Source organism: Cebus imitator, unplaced genomic scaffold, assembly GCF_001604975.1.
Source record: "Cebus imitator isolate Cc_AM_T3 unplaced genomic scaffold, Cebus_imitator-1.0 Scaffold24, whole genome shotgun sequence".
Classification (NCBI taxonomy): Eukaryota; Metazoa; Chordata; class Mammalia; order Primates; family Cebidae; genus Cebus; species Cebus imitator.
This window is the reverse complement of record NW_016107339.1, coordinates 7338460-7365346: the sequence shown is the minus strand read 5'-3', so window position 1 is coordinate 7365346 and position 26887 is coordinate 7338460. Positions and strand designations below refer to the sequence as shown.

Sequence of the window (26887 nt, the reverse complement as noted above, 5' to 3'; positions counted from 1 at the left end):
CTCTACTAAAAATATAAAAAATTAACCAGGTGTGGTGGCTGGCACCTGTAATCCCAGCTACTCGGGAGGCTGAAGCATGAGAATCACCTGAACCCAGGGGGTGGAGGCTACAGTGAGCAGAGATTGTGCCACTTTACTCCAGCCTGGGCAAAACAGTGAAATTCTGTCTCAAAAAAAAGCAACATCTACCTTAAAAACAGGTATCTGAATCATAACATTAAAACATATGCCCACACTAAAAAATAAATATGGTATAAAAAGCTTTTATATACCCTAGCAGTTCATTACACTTTTCTTTTTGGCCATAATGTAGTATTCCTAAATGGAGTTATATTAAACAGGTGTTTTCCCAGATAATATTATCATTGGTGGTTAAGTACTCAACTGAAGACCTGGCATCAAATGCAATGGACAATTACAAGAAAAGATACCATGTAAGATGCCTTACCTACTTTGAAATAGTAAAATGGTGCTATAGGTTAAGTAAAAGGCATAAACATAATAATTATATAAGTAATTCAATGTACTAAAAATTGTACTGAAATATAGCATTTGAAAAATACCAGTACTCAACATATTTAAGACTAGAATACTAAGTTTAATGAACATTATTTACCCAGGTAATAGTTGTTTTGCTTGCCTTATTAGAATTTAGGCAAATTCCGGGAGACATTACTATAACAAGCTCATCTCTAATTTTTAAAAATTGAGTAGTGGAATATGGGGTGTTCAAACTGATCAAGCCCTACTGTGAAAAAGTTCCTGCAACAAGAAGGCGTATCCCAAATCACTCCTCTAACCTTTAAAAGCTACATTTGATCTCTATAGTATTTAGAAGTCTTCATCGAAGGTTCTATTTGTGAGAATTTGGAAAAAATAATCTCATGAACTCCATCATGCTATAGACTAATTTTATGGTGTGTATATCCACACATATAACCCTCAGACAGCTCATTAGATGTATTTATAGGCCTCTGCTCTTACCAGTAATTTCCACTGACACCTACTGCTTCCCTGGTTCGTTCTTCAGAGTATTGGAAAATGTTGTAGGAATCAAAATGCATGGGTAACGTGGAAACAAAAACAGCAAAGGGGAGGAAAAAACCCAAGATAACCTGAAACATGAACTATTTAAAATAACAGGACACTAGAAAGGCATGGAGATGTTACATCAAAACTATTAATAATAGAAGTATTTGTTTTACTTAATAGCCTTCACTACACTGCAATTTTTTTTCTCCCTCAAGTAACGTATCTGTCTATAAAATCTGATTTCTAAAAGTCATATTTTAGAGACGATAATTTGCTTTTAAAAACTTTCCACAGATTTCTATTAAATGTGCATTTGAATTGTGGTTCTAGGTACCAAAGTTTGATTTTTTTTTCTCCTTAGAGATTGTCTAAGTCCAATACATTATGTGGAGGTATTCAATTATTTCTTGTTAAAATTCTTGACAGGCAGTAACTCAGTTTTTTTCTTGAACACTCCTAGTAAAGGGAAGTGTGGTGTCTCAGAAGTAGAGCTACTCACAAGTTGATGGTCCAACTGTGGGTCAGATTTTCCTCATAAAAAATTGAAATCTACTTCCCTGTAACTGACACCCTCCTGCTTCTATTTTTGTCCTATCCAACCATCCTGGATAAAGTCCAACACCAACACACACCACAGTCCCTGAAACATTTGAGGACAGATAAAGCATTCCTCCTATGCCCTAGTTTTACTAGTAAACTTCTCCAGGCGGTAGAGGCTGACAAATAAAGGTCCTCACATCCCTTGTAGTACAACAGATACTCCAGGTGACTTACGGGCTGGTCTAAAGTAGAAAAGAAATGCATAAGGATCCCATCCAGTAAAGGAAGAAGATAAGTATTAGATTTACTATAGCTTTGTCATTGAAAACCCTACCAAATGCAAGCTCTGGGTGGTCACTAGTGCCACCAGCCCTGACAGCTTGAATAAAATGTATTGTGTAATGGAGGATGGAGTATGGGCTTTGGAGCCAGGCTTTCCAGGTTCAAATCCTTACACCACAATTTGCTTGATGCATAATGGTGGATAAACTACATAGTTCCTCGGTCCTTGATTTCCTCATTGAGGATAATTATAGTTACTACTTTTTGCTTTGGTAACTATCTAAGCATCAATGGAAAGGAAGGAAGAAAGGAAGAGCAGGAGGAAAGAAGAGGAGGGAGGGGAAATTATAGAAAGTCATGGTGAAGGTCTAGTCTTATTCTTGTTTTTTTTATACTGTTTACTTCAACCTACAATGCAAACAAGTTTTTTATCCCTGTGCATTATGAAGTTAAGTCAGGGTCAAATGAGAATTGTTTCTTGGTAGCCAAAACATGGTGTCTTCAGGGTCATTTCCTTTGCCATGGTGGAGAATAGATGCTAATGGAGATGATATAATATTTAAAAGAGTCAAACATCTGACTTACAGGCAGCAGAAAAAAATGTGAAGACTTTCTAAAGTATATAATCTTGGCTTAAATAAGTGAGAGTTCTTTTATGCTCTGATTTCACTGTATTCTTGCACATCAGACATAAACATAAATGATTTTTCCTTAATCAGTTTCATTAATGAACTATTATAAATACTTTACTGAATTTTCTTAACCCCATTTTTAAGTCTCTGTGGGTCACACTTTCCATACTAGTCCATGTGTACTACATGTGAGCAGCTGAACTCTAGAGACAGCAAAACTCAAAGCTCCATAGCTAGTGCTATAAACCTTGCCCTGGGGAGGCTTCCTCTGCCTTTAGCCTGACTCTTGTGCTTAGCTTGCTTGGGCTCTGGCTCAAGGCTACGTCTGATTCTCTGGGCTCCGGTATTAACCCTGGCCCAACCTTATGCCCCCATTTTCACCCATAAAACATAGTGTTTTATGTTAAAGTGCATAACAAAGAAAGGAGATTATGAGGAGAAAAAGCAACAAAATCAGTAAAAAGCTGGGGTGGAAGGATAATCTATAATTTTTTACGTTCTTTCATTTTATACACTATCAGTCTTGGGAAGCTGTCTGTAACAACAGAATAGACATGTATCCCTAGAAATGTATATTTAAGAATAAGTATATGTATCTAGAAATATAATACATATTGCTAAAAATCAATGAAAGCTTCATACTGACCTTAGGGGGTTTAAATGGATAGTCTGGTGAAAAGGTAATGTCAAGAAAGAACACCCCTCCTTCATAGACAGATCCTGGGGGTCCCAATATAGTTGACCTCCATTCATAAATGTTGTCTCCTTTGGGTCCAGCACTGAAATAAGACATACAAATGAAATGTGCTTAGAAATTACATGAAGGCTAGAATTTAACAAAATCTATTTATGATAACCAATTGAGCAGTTCCATAAAAATACAAAAAGTTAATCAGTTAATTCTCTGTTAAGATTCATATTGTCAATATTACCATTATTCTATAAGTGAAATACATTGGTATTACATAATACAAGAACACCAAGATCCTCTTTTGCCATTCACAACCTTAAGCCTATGGAATAAAAGAGTCCAAAGACCATGGGCCAGAGGTAGAAACACAAATATTTAATAAAAGCTTGAAATTACTTGTGATGTCAAAGACAAAATTTCAAAGTTAGAAGGGCCGCTGGGGAATGACTAGTCTGATCCCTTTGTTAACAACTGAGAACACAAAGGAGGTTCAATGTTCATCATACAAAGTCTCTGCTCAAATAATCATATCCCATCTGAACCTTCCTTTCCTTCTCCCCACTTCCTGACTAATACGTCATGACCAGTGAGTTCTGTAGATAAGATATATCATTTCGTTTTATAAATGTGTTTTGTAACTATTGCTTCTTTCCACCCTCCCTCGAAATTGCTTAAGGAACAGGTTGTGCCTTGTCCTTAGTGTCTCCTAAGTCAATATGTTGGATGATGATGAATTAATAACAAAGCAAGTGAAGAAGCCACATGGGTAATAGCAGTACACCTATGTTTCTGAGTTCAGATAATTTTGTTGAAAAAAATATGGCCCATGTGATTCGGCTGAATTGCATTAGTTCTCTCAGGTGAAAAGAAGGGCAAAATGAGATTAGGATTTAGCTTTCCAGTGGTTTTTTTTTTTGTTTCATCTAACGATTACCTACATGTAATAATAATAGAATAATAGAAATTCTTCTCACACCCTGTAGCAAAGTAGGAAACTCTATTAAGATGCTTGGGAAAGATTTTATTGCCAATAAAGATTCAGCTTCTTTTCCCTCTTATTTTGAAATGAGTATATATCTACAGAAAATTCATTATTGAGCAGCCATTTTATCACAAATAGCCTTTTGTAATTAAAAAAAAACTCCATAATCTTAGCAAAAGGGGAATAGAGGGAAACTTCTTTAACCTGATAAAGAACATCTATCAAAAACCTCACATCAACTATTATATTCAATGGTAAAATATTAAAAGCACTCCTTTTAAACTGAAGAACAAGACATGAATGGCCGTTATCTCCATTTCTAATCAGTACTGTACTAGAGATCATGTTTATCAAAGTATGAAAAACACAAGGAAAAATAAAAGGTATATGGATTGGAACAGAAGAAATAAAACAGCATTTGTAGTATTTAGGTTCACAGAAAAAAAAATCCCAAATATATATACACTGTATTAAACTCAATAAAAGAGTTTAGTAAAATTGCTAGATATAATATCAATATTCAAATATCAGCTTCATTTCAATACACCACTAGAAAATGTATTTTTCTGAGACAGGGTCTCACTATGTTGCCCAGGCTAGTCTTGAACTCCTGGGCTAAAGCTCTTTATGGAGCAATTTATATAAAACTTACTGAAAAATACTCATAAGAGTCAAATAAATGGGGAGAGACACCAAGTTTATGGGTAGGGAAATCTGATATCCGATGTCAATTTCCCCAAACGGATCCACTACAATTCCAATTAAAAAGTCCAGGCTGGGTGCGATGGCTCATACCTATAATCCCAACCCTTTCGGAGGCTGAGGAGGGTGGATCACGAGGTCAAAAGATTGAGACCATCCTGGCCATGGTGAAACCCCGTCTCTACTAACATACAAAAAAAACAGCCAGGTGTGGTGGCATGCCCCTGTAGTCCCAGTTACTTAGGAGGCCGCGGCAGGGGAAATCACTTGAGCCTGGAAGATGGAGGTTGCAGTGAGCCAAGATCACACCATTGCACTCCAGCATGGCAACAGAGCAAGACTCCATCTAAAAAAAAATCCAACTGTTTTTTAAAACCAGAACTCGACAAGTTGATTTTAAAATTTGTTTGGAAGCTCAAAGAAATTCCTCAAACTTTTCCAAATACGTATGCAAACCTGATTTATGTCAACTGATGGGACTAGGACAAGTTTTTATATTTGAAAAACAGAAAAACTGATTTTTTACCCTTAATAAATATACAAACTCGGCTGCAGATCAATTAAATATTTAAATGCAAAAGTCAAAATTTTAAGGTTTGACTGAAGAGAGTGATAAAGTAGGTGATAAGTAAGCCACAAACTGAGAAAAGATACTTGGAGATACCTGGATCATATAAAAGTGACCGAATTCTAGTGTCGAGAAAATACAAGGTTCCTAAGAATCAATTAAAAAAAGACAAACTCTATTTAAAAAGACATAGACATTTCCAAAAAAAGGGAAACACAAATGACCAATAATCATATGAAAAATGCTCAATCTCATGAGTGTGAGTAATCACTCTGGATAAGAATATAGGCTCATCTAGTTAAGCCGAATATAAAGTTGACCCCTGAACAACAATAATATAAAGTTGATCCCTAAAGGTCTGTATTGCATGGTCCACTTACACGCAATTTTTTCCCAAGAAAATACACTAGAAAAATTTGAGATTTGTGACAATTTGAAAAAACTCGCTGACAAACCACTAGCCTTTCCATATTTCTATATTTAAAAATTAAGAAAAAGGAACGTCATGAGTGCACAAATATACTTAGATACTAGTTTTTCTTATCATTTACTACCAGAAAATATATACAAATCTCTTACGAAGTTAAAATTATACACCCAAACCATACATAATGCCATGTGCAGTTAAAAGAAATGTAAGCAAACACAAACATATAGAATTGTCATAACTGCATAAAAGTAACTGTAGTACATACTGTACTACTGTAATAATCCTGTAACCACCTCCTGTTGCTGTTGCAATGAACTCCACTATTGCCAATAGCTGCTTAAAATGCCTAAAATGCCATGTGACAAAAATCATCTCTGCATGAGCAATTCATCTCTCCAGCAAATTGCATACTGCAGCAAAAAGTGCTCTCTTTCGCATATTTTTCATTGTTCATTGTGTTTATGCAATACCATAAATCTTAAATAACACCATGGGAGCCACATGAAAGGCCACTAGTGATTCTGGAAGTGCTCCTAAGAAGCAGAGAAAAGTCATGCCATTACAAGAAAAAGTTGAATTACTTGATATACACTGTAGACTGGGGTCTATAGTTGTGGTTAGCTGCCAGTTCATCTTGTAAACAGATGATGTAAACTTAGGGTATCAATAAACACAGTATAATGCTGTAAGTGCATTTTTTCTTATGACTTTCTAATTTCTTTTTTCTAGCATATGTTACTATAAGAATACAGTATATAAAACATATAACATGCAAAATATGTGTTAAATGTTTATGTTATGAATAAGGCTTCTTGTCAACAGTAGGGTATTATCAGTAGTCAAATTTGGAGGAAGTCAAAAGTTATACATGAATTTTTGATGGCAAAGGGGGTTGGTACCTCTAACCTCTGAGTTGTTCATGGGTCAACTGTACACCTATTTTACAACATAGCAATTATACTACAGAGAAACGTTTACATTTGTGTACCACCAGAAGACACTGAGAAGAAAGTTTATAGAAGCACTATTTATAATAGCAAAACTGGAGACAAGACAAATGGCCACTGACAGAAAAATGGGTAAATCCACCCAAAGGAATACTATACAGCAGTGAAAAATACACAGATTAACATGAAGGAATCTTAAAAATATATTGAATAAAAAATTAAGTCTAAAAAGTATATACAGTATGATACTATTTCTACAAAGCTCAAAACAATCAAACAAGGAAACATACTATTGAGGGACACATAAATACAAGGTAAGGAAAGAAAACAAGTAAGAAAAAAAAACGGTTTAGAAGAGTAGTTTTCTGGGTGGGAGCAGAGGTTGGAGAAGCAGCACATTGGAGCTTCAGTGGTTCTGGGTATGTTTTACTTCTCAGTGTGTGTAGTGGATTCAGGTGCTTTCTGTTTTATTACTAGGTTTTCTAACCTACTAATGTGTTAGGTACGTTATTACATATATACCCAATTTTTATATTAAGAAAAATTATGTCAAAAGTCCACCAATATGGTGAGAAAAGCAAGCTGCTGCATATGTACAGTGTAAATCCTACTGCATAAGTTAAAAACAGATCCTACTGTGTGAATATTTTAAATTGTTTATGTACACATATCTGTGTCAAAGTCTTTTAAGAAATGACCTGGAAAGATAAGCCTAAATTCATGATAGTGGTTGTGAGAAAAACAAGGGATGAGGTGGAGTGGGGAGATGGGAAGGAATAGATGTAGAGATGGGAAATGAAGCAGAGTTAAATTTTAGTTCTAGTGTTTGATTTCTCTTATTTAAAATAAGATGAAATAAAATCACGGTTATACTAGCTTATTGCAAAGGGGCTGAAATACATTGAGAAGCAGTGGTGCAAGGGACCAGAGTACAGCACTCCTCCCCCATCTCCCCCTTACCGCCTCCTGAGGCTGGCAATGAGGCACAGACATAATATATTCAGCCCAGATGACAATAAAGCTTTGGCAACAACAGCCTCTTGTTGCCAGACAAGCTCACTCACTCAGATGAATAATACACATGGTTATGCCCTGAGCTATAATTAAACCCAATATGAATAGATAAGCTTATCAGAAGGAAGAGCTAAAAAATAGAGAAGATTATAGGTTTATAGTTACAACATTACTTCAAGGTAGATGAATAAATTCAGTTAAAAACACACACAGGAGTGTATATACAGCTATGAAATAACGTACACAAACACACTCAGCAAACACCAAGCTATAATTTCTTGGAGTCACTTTGAGAAATCTTAAAATGGCCTCCTAAGAATGGTAACCATAGCAGGTTATAAGATATAGGTTAAATAAAGAGTCACCAACAAATAGTGTGGCTGAGGAAGGGACTCTGAAGCAGCATTATCTCACAAAAAAGGGTGATGTCTGCAGATAACATAAACTCAATTTGTGTCCATTCCAAGTTTTATTTGGCTCTCAGTCAGAACTCCAAGTTTTATTGGTTCTTTGAAGTCAGTCAGCTGTCTATGTAGTTATTAACAGTGGACCAAAATATCACAGCTAATATTATCACTCTGAATTGGTTTATGTTGTCAAAGTATGGCTCTTTAAGAAACCTTAGCCAGTAGCAACAAATAGTCTTGAAAACAGACTGATGTTTTAAAATGCATATAAAACTAGCCTGTAATCCCAGCACTTTGGGAGGCCAAGGCGGGTGGATCATTTGAGGCCAGGAGTTCAAGACCAGCCTGGCCAACTTGGTAAAACTGTCTTTACTAAAAGAAAAAAATACAAAAATTAGCTGGGTGTGGTGGTGGTTACCTGTAATTCCAGCTACTCCAGAGGCTAAGGCAATAAGACAGGAGAATTGCTTAAACCTGGGAGGTGGGGGTTGCAGTGAGCCGAGATCATGCCACTGCACTTCAGACTGGGTGGCAGAGTGAGACTCTTTAAAAAAAAAAAGCATATAAAACTAATACTATTTTTTTCATATAAAAATTGGGTTTTAGCTACCTGGACTCTTCCAACATTTTAGAAATGGTATATCTGTATCACTTGCAATCCCAAAGCTTAAAACAGTGGTTCTTGAACTGCACAGCCCTCTGTCCCAATTCTATTTGGATATGTACCAGTTGAGAACTCAACATCTAAAACTTTGTTGTATAATACGGCAGTCATGAGGCTATTAAGCACTTGAAATGTGGCTAGGGCAAATTGAAATGTGCTGTATATGTGAAATACATACGAAATTTTGAAGACAATGCAAAAGAAAGTCAAATATCTCAATAATTTTAATAATTACTATTTGCCTATTAATTTAATAATTATTAATAAATAACTACATGCTGAAATAACACTTGGAATATACTGGGCTAAAAATATATTAAAAATATACTTCACCTATTTATTTTTTTCTTCTTTTAATGTGGCTACCAAGAAATTTAAACTTACATAACATGGCTCACATCATATTTCTGTATTATGAATCAAGAAGTGAGAAAGAAATGCTGTAGACTGTTTTATACTTTTAATGATCACTTATCTCTCAAGCTGATAAATAAAATTAGTGCCAGAGGACACTTGCAGTATAGAGCAGTGATAAATAAACAGGTTCTGAAGTCAGACTAAGTTGTGTGAATCCTAGCCTTGGCATTTAAAACCTGTTAGGATCTGAGTAAATATGTAATTTTTCTATGTTTTAGTTTCCTCGACTGCAAAATGAGATAATTATATCAGCAACTTTGTAAATTGTTAGAATTGTACTCACAAAACCACAGAACTTGGACAGTAGTAACCCTCCAAATGTCAATTGCTATTTTGTTTGCTGTTATGTGTTGTAGATGATACAGAAGTTCACTCAAAGAGGTTGACTGCTTGGTGAATTTGTAAGAATGGTTTCAGAACTGGAAAATCAGGCTACCAAGATGTGTACATCAAAAAATAATAATCATGATTCTGTAATTAATTTCTTATGATGTGTATTTAGATATAGCAGAATTTTAGAAATCATCTAAATCCACTGCTGCCACTCTTAGGAAATCCAAATTATCGACGAACAGAATGTTTCTTTAATATCAGGATTTTCAGGTATGAGGTTATTTAGTAATATTTTCCCACTTGCAACGTCCTGAAAATGATCAATTCCCTCGTTTTTTTTTCTTTCAGATTTTTTAAACAAGAAAAAAAAAACCTAAAGCTTTCATAGTGAAATTTCAAAACAAAACACAATGAGATAAATCTTTTAGAATGCAAAATATCAGCAAATTGTAATTTAGCTAAATGCCCAAGGTTGCTGCTTCAGGAGAAATTCGCAGCAGAATCAAACTGTGTTCAGCTTCCCATGCTGCAGCCTATGGTGGATAAGACCCTATATACAGCTGAAATATTATATACAATGAAAATCATAAAAAGAATTATGCTTTCACAGTTTTTACTTAAGATCATAAGATGCTTTAAATATACTGAATACTTTCAATCTGCTGTGCCACACCTGTGATTCTAAGACCAAGAGTTTTTGGCTGTGCCTACTGCATTTTCACTTAACACCGACTTTGGGACAGGTAAAGAGGAAGGATGCCTAAGCAATGTTGGGATTCTGGCTCCATAGAAAGAATGTGTCTGACATGCCACCACTTTTCAATTAACCTTTCTGTGCCTCAATCCCTTTGTAAGTAAAATGAGATAACAGTACCTCAAAAGAAAGTAAAATATCTCATTAGTAGTTTTAATAATTACTACTTACCTATTTAATAATTATTTAATAATAATTACAGGTTGAAATGGTGGGCCAAAAATGTATTAAGATAAAATTCACCTATTTCTTTTTCTTCTTTTAATGTGGCCACTAGGACATTTAAAATCACATACATAGCTCACATTACATTTCTACATCATGAATCAAAGAAGTTGGGAGGTTATTGGGAGGTTTAATGATATTATTACCAAAAAAGTGCTTAGAATCCTGCTTGAACATAGCAAATACCGAATAAATATTAGCTATGTATATTGTAAGTCTAAATCTTGATTGAAGGGATTATAATTTATGGCATAACTAGAAGAAATCAAAGGGGAATGGCTTATTGAAATTAGTATTCATGGGATAAGCTAGCTAAAAATAAAGTTTTAACTGCAACAGATACCTAAACTGTTTGTTTAAAAAAACTAAGCATACTACACAGCAAGTGAGATTGCTGTCTGTTAATCCTACAACCCAGTGAAATTCTCTTAAAGTAAGTGTGTGACTGATCAGGTAGGAAGTATCTTGTCTGAGGAATAGATAGGTGTTCTCAGTCCCTGTAAGGTCAGTCCAGGGAACTGACCTGAAATTACCAGGGATGGGGTAGTGAGAAGATGAGGGGATTTTTCAAAAGCTTTAGCAATCCTTGCTTATAAGCAGAGTCCATGTAACTGATTTCATCCTTCCACTGGGGAAGTACATTGTTGACATTCACACGACATACTGCACCTATGTCCAAAGCCCCTTTGGAAGCTAGCTGCAGGGATATTGAGCTTTTGGCATACAACACAATAATGAAGGCATTTCTCTAGTGTCAGTCTCCCTCTAATTTAGGGTTCTACTCCAATTTGTTTGTCCTCTTCAATGTCTGCCTACTTGGGGGTTCCACCCTTAGCTACCTAGTCTTTTCACCTTCATTCTGGGTATTTCATTATCTACTGTTGACAATCACCTACCAAACTGCTATCATGTCTAATTTGGTCATAAATCTGAGAGTCATCCTTGACTATGCCTCTTCTTTCTCCTCTGCTCTAAGTCCCTCAAATCCTGTTGAATCTTACTTCACAGTTATCTCTGTACTCTGACTACTGGCTGCATCAGCTCTCATTTAGATAAGGGCACCAGCATCTTGTGTGGTTTCCCTGCCTTCAGCTTGGCTTCCCTCCAATCTGTTCACCAAACTGCAGATAGGGCAATTTCCAGAAACTCCTTTAAATAGGATCTTTTACTTCCCTGCTTTCTCTGGCTTCTTCACGATCAAGCCCAAAGATCTTTGTAGGATATACAAGGTCTTTCATAAAGATTTGGCTCCTGCTTACACTTCTGGCCCCATCCCTTGCCATCCCAGAGCTCCCCCAGCTTCAACTCTATTACTTGAATCATACTGGAATTACTTGCAGAGCTTTCAAGGGCGCTGGGCTCTTTCTTGTCTCCTGGCTTTTGCATAAGATATTCTATAGGTCTGACCATTCTATTTGACCCCTAATTCTTAACTTAGCTGCAACCTTTCCGATCCTCTAAGGGCTGTACTAGGCTCTCCTCTGGAAGTGGTAACATGCTATACAAATATAAATATTATAAAAACATATATATAGGACCTTTAATATTGGGGGAAGAAGACATATTAAGAAACAGCATTAACTGGATCACAGGAAAAAAAGAACTCTACACTGATAGTAAAAAGGCATTCCCTATGCCCCAAGGGGTGTTCAGAAACAAGCTAATTCTGTGGTGTCTGAGCAGAGGACAAATGAAGACTAGTATTCCATAAACTCCTGAGATTCCCTGTATTTGTATTCATTAACTTAAAAAACAAACAAACAACAAAAAAAGTACTGTGTCTACGAAAACATCTTAGGATGTTAGGATACAATAGTGCTGATAGAAAAGATCCATTTCATATACCAAACTCCATGCAGAGCTGGACTGTTAATCTTATCTTCCATAAGGTTTCTTTTTAGTCCTTAAGTATCTGGTTCTAATTTTCCTGAAATACTACAAGAGAAATAATTATTTTTTACTTTTTGGTCACTGAGTGCTTAATAAATGGGAATGATATTTATCCTCAATCACACTTTACAGATTTGAGATGTAAAGATGAAAAAAATGATTTTGGCTATCTTTCACCAAATCTCTATTGTTACCTACCTTGTACCCTTATCACTGTCAACAACTTAGCAGAGAGGAAGAAACAGAAGAAAATGAATATTTTAAACAAAAAAATAACTACTACTTAATAATCATAATACTTCCTTTTCCCAGTGAAAGGAGTAGCCAGCAAACTTAGAGAGTAAACTAGCCTTCTATGAGTCACTGAGAAAGGAAGACTCCTTCAGTAAGTTCATGATGCTCATTGACTTTCCTGCCTCTTTTTGTGTTACCTGTGTGTATATTTAATTTTCCCAATGTGTGGATATGCTGCAACGAGTACACAACTATGCTAACAGATTTAAAATTTTAAGAGACATAACTGTATGAAGTAGTGAGCAGGGAGAAGTAGAGAAACTGGGAAGCAGGAAGAAAGACTACAGGGAAAAACTGTATATTCTTCTTTTTAAGCTACATTTTTATAATACACATTTCCTTGTAAACATAATGACCAACCATGGAATCAACAAGAACCAAGTCTTAATTTTTATAGGTTGAGTATGCCTTATCCAAAATGCTTGGGGCCAGAAGTTTTTCAGATTTAAAAAATCAAATTTTGGATTTTTTAAGTTCAAAGTTCAAACTGTATATATATGGGTTGTTAGAAATAGATTATGATTACAAAGACTGGAAACCATCTAGAATTCAACTTTCTTATAACACAGAAGCGAGCATGCATTAGAACTGGACTAGAGCTCCACTGAGTGGGACAATTAGGCATAAAATCAATCAGAATTACTTAAAATACCAAATCACAGAACCTTTAATTAGCTGAAAGGACTCTAAAAATGAGTTGAGTGGTTCTCAATCTTTCCACTATACCTTCCTCCCCTTGCAGTAAAAATGACTCACTTCACCAGTGATTCTCAGCATGTATATTGAGGGAAGAGGAAAGAAAGCAATACTTAGGAAAAATGAAAAGGCTCCTTCCCCACTGAACACCTCCATTGAAAGCCTTCATTTCAAAGGTGATAACATTAAGGGTCAGAAAAGGAAAATGCTTTGCTCAAGGTCACACCCAGAAAAGAAAACCTGGATCCTCTAATCCAGGGGTCCTCAACCCCCAGTACCCGTCCACGTCCTGTTAGGAACCAGGCTACGCAGCAGGAGATAAGCAGCAGGTGAGTGAGCAAAGCTTCATGTGTATTTACAGGTGCTCTCCACTGCTTGCATTACTGCCTGAGCTCCTCTTCCTGTCAGATCAGTAGTGGCATTAGATGTGTTCATAGGAACACAAACCCTACTGTGAGCTGTGTATGCGAGGGATCTAGGTTGTGTGCTCCTATGAGAATCTAGTACCTAATGACCTGTCACTGTCTCCCATCACCCTCAGGTGGGACCGTCTAGATGCAGAAAAACAAGCACAGGGCTCCCACTGATTCTACATGATGGTGAGTTATATAATTATTTTATTACATATTACAATGTAATAATAGAAATAGAGTGAATAATAAATGTAATGTGCTTGAATCATCTCAAAACCATCTCCCCAACCCACCCCATCCGTGGAAAAACTGTGTTCTATGAAACTGGTCCCTGGTGCCAAAAGGTGCGGGACCACTGCTCTAATCCTAAAGGGCAGACTCTTACCCTGTCACTACTCCTACCAATTAGATACAAAAACCGAAGTGAAAAAAACCAGAAAGGTTACCATCATGATAAACTACCCTGCTTGACAGATCACCAGAGATTATGATGAGCATCTGAATATATTTTTCAATCTTTTCATTCTGGGCATGTTTCAAAGGTGTAATGAAAGGTCTCAAGGAACTCAGGGCTTCCAGAAATAGGCTCTCTTATCTGTACTGTTAAGAACACTTGGGCCTGTGAACTAGCCAATGTAGCAAGGAATATTTCTTTAATTAATTCCATCCCCACCTGCCACTTGTTAGGCAGGGAAGCTGTGGAGTTTTAATGTATCTACTGATTGTATCTGCAGTATAAACAAGCTTTTAACAAGAGTGTAAGCCATTGCTGCCCCTACACAGTTTTCAGGAAGCCAAATCCCTCCATAAAAGTTTTCAATTCTCAGAAACGTTACCACTTATACCTGGCAGAATGTAAAGCTCCCTGGTATCATTCTAATTGCATAATTATTACTTTCTAATATTTAAAAAGTATTTACAGTAAAAATTATATTTAGAAGTTAAGATGGTACAGATCTGAGGGACAGTTAACTACCTTAGACAGACTAGTTAAGATATGTAATTTGTATAAAGAGTTACTGTCAAGACAAGTTGTTTCCAAAGTAGGTTAAATATCTACAAGATACTCAATATGCTTTTCTTTGGCTAAGAACATCTTTTCTTTCTTGGCTATTAAAATAATAAACAATTTCTTCATATAGTTGTCTAGTTTATTCTTAAAAAGGTTGGCTTTGATATCCTGCAACCCGCATATTTTAAAAATATTCCTTACACAGTCATCTAGCTCCAAGACCCATCATCACTGTCCTCTTCTACCATGCTGTCTAGAAGCCAATATTAACAAAGCAGAGGGAAAGGATGATGATCAGAAGACTAACAGCAAAAGTGACCTGCACACAGAGACACTTAATAAATGCTTATTGAAGAATAACAAAGAAATATCTGTAGTAAAACATGAATCTATTACCACAACATAGTGGTAGAGAAAGTATGCTTCAGATCCAGAGATGAAGGTTCCAAATTTTGGCAGTGCCACTTACCGTGTAACTCAGAGCAAGCTACTTAACCTTTTGATGTTACAGTTGTCCATCTCCAAAAAAATAGCTACTTCAGAAAGTTGATGTGAACATCAAATGAACTAATATATACAAAGTGCCTAGAACAGTACCTGGCTCACAGTAAGAGCTATGTAAGTTTATGCTATTGATGGTGGGGGTGCCACATCTGGATCAGCTACTGCAGGGACACCAGGCACGGGGGTAGGTGCATCTGGGGCTGCACGATGTGCGAAACCAGCAGGGGCAGGGAACAGGTCATCCCAGTGGGAGCCCCAGACCCTACCAAGTTGGCAGGGTTGGAGCCTGCACTTCTGAGTGCAGCTGCAGCCGCCCAGCAGCAGCCGCCCAGCAGCAGTTCTGACCAAGCATCCTTGTGCTTTCAGGACCTGGGAAGTGCCCTGCCCCTGCAGGCACTTCTGAGCCACTCCCTGGCCTCTTCCTGCTCCCAGCACCCACTTCAATGCAGAGCAAAGTTGTAGCCGAGCCTGGGCACTGTCACCAAGTGGGTGTGCACACACTTGGAGAGGCAGCTAAATGCCATCCCTCCTGCCCCTGCCACCTTGGCCCCCTCTGAAGCTTTGGGTGCTGATGAACTCAGGGAAGGGGGCTGGGGGTGCAAAGGGAAGCTCAGCATGGGCCTGCAGGCACCCCTCAGCATGGACAGCCTGGGCACCACAGACGGCATGTTGATAGTGGTGGGAGGCAGACCAGGTACCTACGTGGGAGGGGGTGGGTTCCTGGTGAAATCCCACCCTCAAGCCAGGAACAGTCTGAAGTCTGGGGCTGGGCTGCTAATTACAGATGGAGTCTGCAACCCGGAGTGAGAACTGCATTGATGCCTTTTGGCCAATCGAACTGTGCTTTTTCCAGGCCTGACCATGGGCCAATAAGCACGTACTTCCCCCATTCTGAGCACGTTAAAAACCCCAGACTCAGCCAGACTCAGACACTCATTGGGATGACCTGCCTGCAGAAGGTAGTTACCCATTTTGGGTCTCCTGAGGGCTGTTCTGTCACCCAATAAAGCTTATCTCTGTCTTACCCTCCAGTTGTCTGCATAATCTCATTCTTCCCAGACAAGGGACAAGAGCTTGAAACCTGCAGTGGTGGGGCCAGGTCAGCTCAAGAGCCATGGGCTGGAGTGAGGCGGTGGGACTGAAAGAGCTGTAGCACAACAGGCTGAAACACGCCCCCCTGAAAACATGCTCTCCTCCACTTGCCGAGCTACAGGCAACAAGAAAGAAGAGCTGCGGTCCTCCTAGGAACCCAGACCTCAGGCTCCCTGAGCCAGAGTTGTGACACACTGTTAACACCTTCTATAGGGCTTTGCAGTTCCTGGCATCTCTGAGTTTTCAGGCACCACTGCATTCCCTTATCTGGATGTGGGTGCCTGCAGTGGAGGCCTCTTGCAGTACATCTGGTACAGCCACAGTCTTGGATGGAGCTTGTACCTGTAGCTGCCTGCCCTGCCACAGGAGCTGGTATACCTGGCTGTGCACAGCGGCCAGACCCCATGCTTGCTCACTCATACACCCCTCACCACTTTGCACCTGGCTCACCCTTGGCCGGCGTGGGATCCACGCCAGTAGCAGAAGCTGAGCGCAGCCTGCTGGGCCAAGTGAGTGAAATAATCCCAGTGGGCATGTGCAAAACTCAAGCAGAGGCCCTGCCAGTCACAGAGGTTTCCAGCTGCTGAAGTGACACCTGAAGGATCCTGTGACACTATTGTTGATACCAGGCAAAGTAAGAAACTAGTAGGGCTCACCTCTTCCTTGACCTCTGCACTTACACTATGGAAACAGTTAAGAGTTTCTCTTTAAGGGTTCTAATTTCCAGCTGTGTGACATCTTGGATGCTAATGTCTCTCTCTGTTCCCCATACTTCTCCCCATTAAATGCTGAGACCATGAAGGAAACAGACAAATGACCTGGTAAATTCCACCATTCTTGGTTTATAATTCAGCAAATAATACCTTCAGTTTTGCATCATCCATCCTATAACATCTGAACGCAGCGCCAGGCCAAAGTTCCCACATACTCTGAAACAGTGGCTTTAAAATTAATCCTCTCACCTCCATGATATACACTCATTACTATTTCAACAAATTTTTTTTTTAAGTTTAGCAGAAGAAAGCCTAAATGTCAGCCCTGTTCAGGAAGAAAAGTGCTAGATGGCTAAAATAGGCTCTGTAAATAATAATCTAACATTAAAAGATATTGATTGATTGCCAACAAGAGGTAGTGTTGAGGCCAGGCATGGCTCATGCCTGTAATCCCAGCACTTTGGGAGGATGAGGTGGGCGGATCACTTGAGCTTAGGAATTCAAGACCAGCCTGGCCAACATGGCGAAACCCTGTCTCTATTGAAAATACAAAAATTAGCTGGGCATGGTGGCAGGCACCTGTAATACCAGCTACTTGGGAGACTGAGATTACTTGGGAGGTCTGAACCCTGGAGATGGAGGTTGCAGTGAACCAAGATCATGAAACTTGACTCCAGGCTCAGCCACAGAGTGAGACTCCATCTCAAAAACAAAGCAATCCCCTCACACCCCGCCCCCCCCAAAAAAACTGGTACTGTTAAGTGGACTCACTTAAAAACTTTCCTGTGATTACACTTCAGGAAATCAAGACTCTCACAGGACTAAAATACTAGCTTATTTTCAGTAGTTACCCACTAACATGGTTTGACTGTGTTCCCACTCAAATTTCTTTTTCAATTGTCGCTCCCAAAATCCCCATGTGTCATGGGAGGGACCCAGTGGGAGGTAACTGAATCATGGGGGTGGATTTTTCCCATGCTGTTTTCCTGATAGTAAATCTCATGAGATTTGATGGTTTTATAAAGGGCAGTTCCCCTGCACATGCCTTCTTACTTGCCACCATGTGAGACATGCCATTGCTCCTCCTCCACCTCCCACCATGATTGTGAGGCCCCCCAGCCATGTGAAACTGTGAGTCCATTATACCTCTTTTTTTTTTTTTTTTTTTTTTTTTTTTTTTTTTTTTTAATAAATTAACCAGTCTTGGGTATTTCTTCACAGCAGTATGAAAATGGACTAATACATATATCTTTTCTCAGTGCCTACTATGTGTAGGGCACTGTTCTGTGATATGGGCAAGATAATGAACATTCTTGATTCCCAAAAGAATTCCTGTCTGGGCAACAAGAGAGAAGGCAAGATGTATTTGTTCCACAGAATTCATAATCAAGATGCTATGGGAGCCCTGTAAAGAAAAAAAAAGTTATTCATTTCCTGGTAGGTGAGCTTCTTCAACCTGTCTTATACCACAGTAGTACCATGTTTCATTTCATCAGTGACCTGGGAAAAAGAAACACATTAGGTTCTCTCAGGATGAGTATATCGTTTGAGCAAGTCCCATAGGAGGTTCTAACATGAACCACATCTCCTCTAGGGAAGGGCTTCATAAAAGGGGTGGCAATTAAGCCGGGCTGGAAAGGTGAAGTAGATTTTAACTGGTACAGGAGATAAAGCATAACAGACTAAAGGCACTTCAAGGCAAAAAGGCAAGGAGAAGAAAGTGGGTTGCCTGTTGGAAGAACAGCAAATATGCCAGGACGGCTGGGATTAGATAGTGCAGAGGCCTTAAATGATATAATAAGGAATTGCAAAAGTACTCTGAAGAACTGTGATATTCAAATTTGCTGCTCCTAGGAGCTGCAGGGCTCCACTGAGGTCTTTTGGGGTCATTAAGTTTGCTGCTCAATCCCCAGCTGAGACACAATACAAACTCTGCTGTGTTTGTGTACATTGTCGGTACATAATTTCTTTAAATACTCTTTGCATAAAAGGCATCCACTGCTTTAAAAAGAGCTTGAAAAAAATTCTGGAACTCCCACCCTGCCCCAAGAACAATAAAAAAGCCTGGATCCGAAACCAGACCAGATGAATTAGAGTCCAATGAACAACTAGAATCACCATGACAGAACTACTATTATAGACTATGGAGTCACTGAGGGTCTCAGAGTGTGGTCCAGTAAGCAGAAGCATTGGGCAAACCTACTGAACAAGAAATTACATTTTTAACAAGGTCCTCAGATGACTGGTATGCCCATGAAAGGTTTGATAGGCGCTAGTGGAATGTTCTAATTAGGAAACACATAAAGAAATCCACATAAGAATATTCACCATTTATGAACATCTTCCATGTACCCGACATTGAGCCAGGCACATTTCATACTACTGAGCATCAGCTCTTTTATCTGTAAAAAAGGCAACACTTTTTACCTTGTAAGTATATAATAAGAATTAAGACATTTTATTTTTACATACATTCAGTATCAAGTGTAGTGTCTGGCAAAGAGTAGGTTCTTTAAAAATGGTAAATATTATTAACATATATTTTTCTAAAATCTTGTCACTTTGCAAGCTTAAATGTTATCTAAAACTAAAGGTCAAAGAAGTTCAGTGGGTTGGCAATGATTACACAGTAAATGATGAAAATGCATTTCAAACCTAGATGAGCACTGAAAAGCTCATCTTTTTTTTCCCATACAATGCTCTGACAGCAAGGCTTAGTGTGGACTGGAAGTAGGAGATAGAGAAGACTATAGCAGCAATGATAAACTAAATGGTATCAACATTAGTTCACTACCTTTCTGTTTAAGAGACTAGAATTGACTAGAATTACAAACAAGTGCCAATAAAAGTACAGATTAGAGATATTACAGTCTGAAGAAATTATAGGTATGTCCTAATATCTTCTAAACACTTAACAATTAAGCTAACAATATTTATATAATAACATTCAGTTAGTTATTTGGCAATTTATTTAACAATATTTAATCTCTGGATAGGCTTATCAAGTTGACAAAGCATTTTCACATTCATCATCATCTTTAACCCAAGTGACAACTATGTGAGATAGGATTATTCTTTTCAAATCAGATTGCTATACTTACACTTTTCCTCCTTAAATCCCTATTTAATCTCATAAACCTGGATTTCCTAATACTTTGCAGTGGCTTTCAGGAAAAAATCAGGGTTTATGTTAAAAAAAAAAAAAAAAGAATTCAGGCTGTCAATGATATGCACAGATTTCATGGCCTATCCTTCCTTCTTTCCTTCAGTCCATCAGAAGAGTTGGGAAGACAGATGGGTTTTTGGTCAAAGGGAGTCAAGAACAGTGTGGGCAGCATGGCATAGGTTTATCTTTCTTATCTGTTCCACGGAAAAGTGATGGAAGGCAATTAATTGAGCTCCAAAGGCTCTTAGGGAAAGTGCAGTCCCAACTAGATGCAAGTTTTTAAGATATCAGCCACACAGAATACCTGGCGGAAAGAGATGATGACTAACCAAATAGAAGACTCAAGTTTACATTTTGGCTTTTGGTATATTCATAAAATCTATATTCCTTGATAAAATGATTTATTTTCCCCCCACATCATTTGTGGTCAGTATTTCTAGAGGGCACCCTCTTAAGAGTCTATAAAATTCTGAGTTCTATAACTATAAATACACATTTTCAAAAGGAAGCAAATGAAAGACTCTAGAAACATCCTGTTGCTCAGAAGAGTTAAGTTATCACAGCACTTTCACATTATGTCATAGTTCACTACTCAATTGCTTAGTTGTCTAAGGACGGTCTATTAGGCCCCAGCTTTCATGTGAGATTTTGCAGTTGGCCGTTGTAAAACATTTATAGAAGTGACTTCTAGCACTCAAGTTGGTGATTTAATATTACACAAAGTTCATTAGTCATGGTATCTACATCCATTTTCTACAGTAGTTATTAATGCCTTTTAGATTTCAGCCACTGCCTTCTCTTTGTAAGCAAAACAAACACAGATTTTACAGAAGATCTGCTATTTAAGAACCATCAATTTGTAGTATCCTTCCTGTCAACGTGGGCTATCTTTGAAGGATTTAGTGGTTTTTGCTTTTGGCAGTGAGGCAATGATGGAAATAACGTACACTGCCCATCCCCATCTTACAGTGTCTGCTAACATGTTGGGTTGTTGGCTGCCAAGCAGATTTAATTTATCCACTTCTCAGTTTGCATTAACCTTTGAATAATAAAGCACAGCTGAGGCTGTTGTAAGCAACAGAGGAATGAATAATTAAAAACACCTTCTCAGCCTTGGAAAGACCAATCCCTAACCATTAGGGGAGCTTTAATTGTGACTGAACTAAGCATTAAAAAGGCTAATTGTACTCTTTATAAACTGAAACAAATGCAAAGGACGTAGTATGACTACAATATACATAGTATATGAAAGCAAAGCTCTGAAGGCACCAAGTAATTAGTTCAAATGAAAAGGAATAGCCTGATTCTTAAAAAACAATTTCCTTCTAAAGATGGCCACTCATTGTCTTATATTCCGGAAAAAATTGCTATGACTTGTAAAAACCTATTATTCATTTGATGCAGGTGGACGGGCCAGACTAGCATTTGAAAGGATAGAAATGTTAAAGCTGAAACTAAAGGTCGAGAATAGAATATGTTACAGACAACCAACAGGCCTATCTTTTTTGAATCTGTCAAGTGCTTATGCCAGCTGGGCTTCTTTGCTCTGATGGATTTAATTTTCCTTTGGGAAGATCAAAACCCAAATTCAAATCTGTCATTATCAATAATGTTAAGATAACAAAAGTCACTGGTATTTCATACACTTGCTAAAACGTTGTATCTAATACTTTCGAACCAAAGAGTACCCTATTAAGGCAGTTTCGCCAATTTCAAGTATTTGATTAATTTTTCTTACACTAGAAAGTTTTCTCTAATGCTTAGTTTCATTTTATTTTGTTATATATAAGGTCCTTTCCTCTATTTCTGTTCAAAAAACCATTTTGTCAATGCCCTTCAGTTACTGGAAATTTAGGAATGTAGAAATCCTTTTTCTGTACTAAGCAATTTTACAGCATTTAAAATGGCTTTTATATTTTCTACCTTTATGCCTTTCTTGGTTCTCTGAATCTTCTTTTTCTTTTTTTTTTTTTCTGAGACAAGGTCTCGCTCTGTTCATGGCAGCAGTGGCCTCTCTGCAACAGCTGCTGTAGGGACACCAGCTGTAGTGGGGGAGGTGCAACCAGGGCTGTGTCCTCCACAGAGCTGGTGGGGGCTGGGGAACAGGCGGGAGCCCCACTCTCTACTGTGTTGGTGGGCAGGAGCCCTGTGCTGCCAGGCACAGCTGCAGCCACCCAGCCAGGGCTCCAGACCAAAGCATCCCTGCACCCTTGAGGGCCCAGGAAGGCCCCTCATCACACAGGCTTCAAAGTACCTGTTCCCACTTCCTGGCCTCTCCCAGCTCTGGGCATCTGCTCTGGAGTGGAGCAAACTTGTTGCTGGGCCTGGGTGCTATTGCAACCTGGCTGGGTGTGCACATGCTCAGGGCAGTGCTGTCACACTAGCCTCCTGCTGCCTTGGCTCCCTCCGGACTTTAGACACGTACAAGCACAGCAGTGGGGCCAGGAAAGCTGAGGATAGCTTGGCATGGACCTGTGGGAGCCTCTTGGAACAGATGACCTGGGTGCCATGGATGGTATTAAAGGCAGATAGGTTCCTAGGTGTGAAGGGACAGGTCCCCAGTGAAATCTCACCTTCAGGCGGGGATGGCCTGAAGCATGTAGGCTGGGCTGCCAGTTCTGAGCAAAGTCTGCAGCCAGGAGTGAGAACTTCATCAATGACTGTCCAGCCAACCAGATGGTGCTTTCTTCAGGCTCACCCATGACGGCCCACAAGCCAATCAGCATGCACTTCCTCCATTCTGAGCACATAAAAACCCCAGACTCAGCCAGACTCACACACTCCTCTAGAGGACTTGCCTGCAGAAAGGAGCTACCCACTATGGGTTTCTTCTCTGCTGAGAGTTGGACATTCATTGGGATGACCTGCCTGTGAAAGGAGCTACCCACTTCGGGTCTCCTGAGAGCCGTTCTGTGACTCAATGAAGCTCCTTTCCACCTTGCTCACCCTCCAGTTGTCTATGTATCTCATTCTTCCTGGATGTGGGACAAGAACTTGGGGCCCACCGAATGGTGAGACTGAAAGAGCTGTAACACAGTGCTAAAACATGCCCCCACCCCCACCCCAATGCTCACCATCTTGTGGGTGATGACAAGGAGAGAAGAGCTGTGGCCCTTTGGGGAGCCCAGACTTAGGGGCTCCCTGAGCTAGGACTGTGACACCCTCTTTGGGGCTCTGCTGTTCCTGGTGTCTCCATGTTTCCAGACATCATTGTGTTCCCCTCATTCAGATGCAGGTGCCTGCAGCAGAAGCCACTCACAGTACATCTAATCTAGCCACAGCCTTGCATGGAGCTGCCTACCCCACCACAGCAGCTGGCATGCTTGGCTGTGCACAGTGGCTGGACCCCATGCTTGCTTGCTCACACATCTCTTGCTGCTCTGTGCCTGGCTTGCCCTTGGGAGGTGTGGAATCCAGGCTGTAGTACAAGAGCAGCTCATTCCAGGCCAAGTGGGTAAAATGAGCCCAGTGGTCCCAAGCAAAGGCGCCACGTAACACAGAGGTTTCTGGCTAGAAAAGCAACACCTGAAGGATTCTGTGACACATTATGAAGGATCCTGTGGCACAATCACAGCTCACAACGGCATCCATTTCCTGGGCTCAAGAGATCCTTCCACTTCAACCTCTTGTGAGTAGCTGGAACCACAGGCATGTGCCACCATGCTCAGCTAATTAAAAAAAATTTTTTTTTTTTTTTTGTACAGATGGGCTCTCCCTATTTTGGCCAGGCTGGTTCTGAACTCTTAAGCTCACGTGATCTTTCTGCCTCAGCCTCTCACACTGTTGGGATTATAGGCATGAGCCAACAATCCTGGCCTCTAATTTTTTGTAATCTAAGACTCTCTGCACATAATAGGTAAAAGGATGATCAAATGAGAACAGATTTGAATTTGCTATTATAGTAAAGACCAGCTTCTCCTCTAGGGGAACAGAAACATTACTTTTTTGGTTTTGCAGATTCTATTCTTGATATTTTTGTTTCACATCAGTTCTTGATGTAAGAAAACTACTGACTGAACTTGTTCCCTGCTGGGACCTGGAAATCTGTGTGTTCTATTTGTACACAGTCATATTTCTTTTGAACATCACTATCTTTTTGCTATCATTCTCTAATTGACATATGTTTGTTTAAATTTCCATTGGTAATCAGTCTTTTGCCATGTTTTCAGAGTTAGCCACTTTGTAAAACCTGGTTTCACTCTTAACCAGCAAAATAAATTATTCCTACCTCTGGTTATGTTGTTGCCTGTTTTTCACAGTCTACGAGTTCCTTGAAGGCAGGCACTGTGTCTTACTTATCTTTGTATACTAGGCAGCTGTGACGATGTCTGCAACATAGTAGATATTCAAAGAACACATTTTGATTGGATTTATGAATTCATAAAGAACGAATACTTGTAACACCGGCAAAAAGTGTTGAGAACAGAATAGGTGTATTAGTTTGTTTTCATGCTGCTACAAATAAATATCCAAGATTGGGTAATTTATGGAGGAGAGGTTTGACTGACTCACAGTTCCACAGGTCTGGGGAGCCTCAGGAAACTTACAATCATGGCAGAAGTGAAAGCAAACATGTCCTTCCTCATGAGGTAGAAGGAGAAAGAAGAGTGAAAACCAAAGGGGGAAGAGCTCCTTATAAAACCATCAGATCTCGTGAGAACTCACTATCACAAGAATAGCATGAGGGAAATCACCCCCATGATCAAATCACCTCCCACTGGGTTCCTCCCTCAACATGTGTGGATTATGGCGATTATAATTTAAGATGAGATTTGGGTGGTGACACTGCTAAAGTATATCAATAGATACACCATAATTTCCTCCTTAAAATATATATTTTACTCTTTAGTAACATGGAGAAACCCTCAAAACATAAGTAAAAACAAAAAAGGATGCCAAATGAAATTTACTTGTTCACTTATTCATATATTCAACAAATATATCCTAAGATCCCTCTATATGTTGGCACTGTTCTATGTGCTGCAGATTTAGCAGTGAACAAGTCCAAAGTTCTTCATTTCATGGAACGTATATCCTACTGAAGGGAAGATAATAGTAAGCAAATAAACAAGTATATATGTAACATACTGACTGTGAGAAATAATTGTAAATAATAAAATAGAGTTTAACGTAATGATTCCAAACTATTTTAAAAGACAACGAATCTTCCTAAAACACAGATGTGGTACACATTTAGCTATTACTTGGTGAAATTTCTCTACTTACAGAAGTTGCATTTTTGCTATTCCAAAACTAATCATACAAAAGCTCCTAAAAATGTATCAGCACATGATAAATTGCTTTCTCTGTGAGTGTAGTATTATTTCGTTGTATAGTCACAGCTGGCTAAGGATTTGCAAAACATCAAGATAAATTTTGTCCTAATTCATGTAAGGCTTCTTTTTATTTTATGCTAACAATTTATTCACTGCAAACATAATTACACTGTTTATGACCAGAGCATGCTAAGTATTCACAATGTAAAATTTTAAAATGATAATTTTGTTAATAATTACATCTCTTTAGTTCATCAAATAGTATTAAAATAAAGATAGAGAATATTTTTAACAACAAAAAAAATAAGGAATTTAATACAAACTTCCAGAATTAAATCAACATTACAAATGGAAATACTATACTCTGGGACTCATCAGTTAAAATGTTGGCACAATCCAATTTGATTATTCCTGTTTTATGTACGATGTTGGCAGCAGTAACTCATGACAGCTTTTATAATACAAAGAATGGAAGTAACAAAGAGTAGTTTATTAAGCACTAAACACAGTAAAATTAAAAATCAAACCACTTAGAGTGAGTAAATTAATTTTTTGAAGTTTATTTTTATTTTTTGAGATAGGGTCTTGCTCCTTTGTCCAGACTGGAGTCCAATGGCATGATCACAGCTCACTACAGCCTTGATCTGGGCTCAAGCAATCATCCCACCTCAGACTTTTGAATAGCTAGGACTGCAGGCACATGCTACCAGGGCCCATTAATTTTTAAATTTTTTGTAGAGACAGGGTCTCACTATGTTTCTCAGGCTGATCTCAAACTCCTGGCCTCAAGCAAGCCTCCTCCTTTGGCCTCCCAAAGTGCTGCGATTACAGGTATGAACCACTGCACTTGGCCTGAGTAAATTTAAACTGTGGGTATCTTTTAATGGTGCCCTACTGCCAATTTCATAAGTGTTAGGGTATGTAGCATAATAATTATATTCAATTTCTATGCCCATAGAATCATGATCGGTGTTAAGAAAATATCCAAGTTTTCAAAACACCAACTTTATTTAAGCTTCACAAACAGCCACAAAAACTCAGAGACAGGTATGAATCCTACCATTTAGTAGACAGAAAAGCAACCCAATATTGATGGTAATGGAACAAAAATCCACTTTACAAAAAATTTGCGTGCTGGGTCACTTAGACAATGCAGAAAACAATATGGAAATGGAAGGAAAGGGTGAGTGAGTTTCAAATACTTTATGCCA

The 26887-nt window shown here is 38.7% G+C and overlaps 1 protein-coding gene across 3 annotated transcripts in view; it reads right to left on the bottom strand.

The window, feature by feature from the left end:
* LOC108299945 (ubiquitin-conjugating enzyme E2 E2) overlaps positions 1-26887 on the bottom strand; it is a 370422-nt gene that overhangs the window by 92270 nt on the left and 251265 nt on the right. For all 3 annotated transcript variants that reach the window (XM_017522545.1, XM_017522546.2, XM_037736231.1), the window contains exon 4: positions 3133-3265. In XM_017522545.1, the coding sequence (XP_017378034.1) occupies positions 3133-3265 (133 nt within the window). The remainder of the gene's footprint in view (positions 1-3132; positions 3266-26887) is intronic.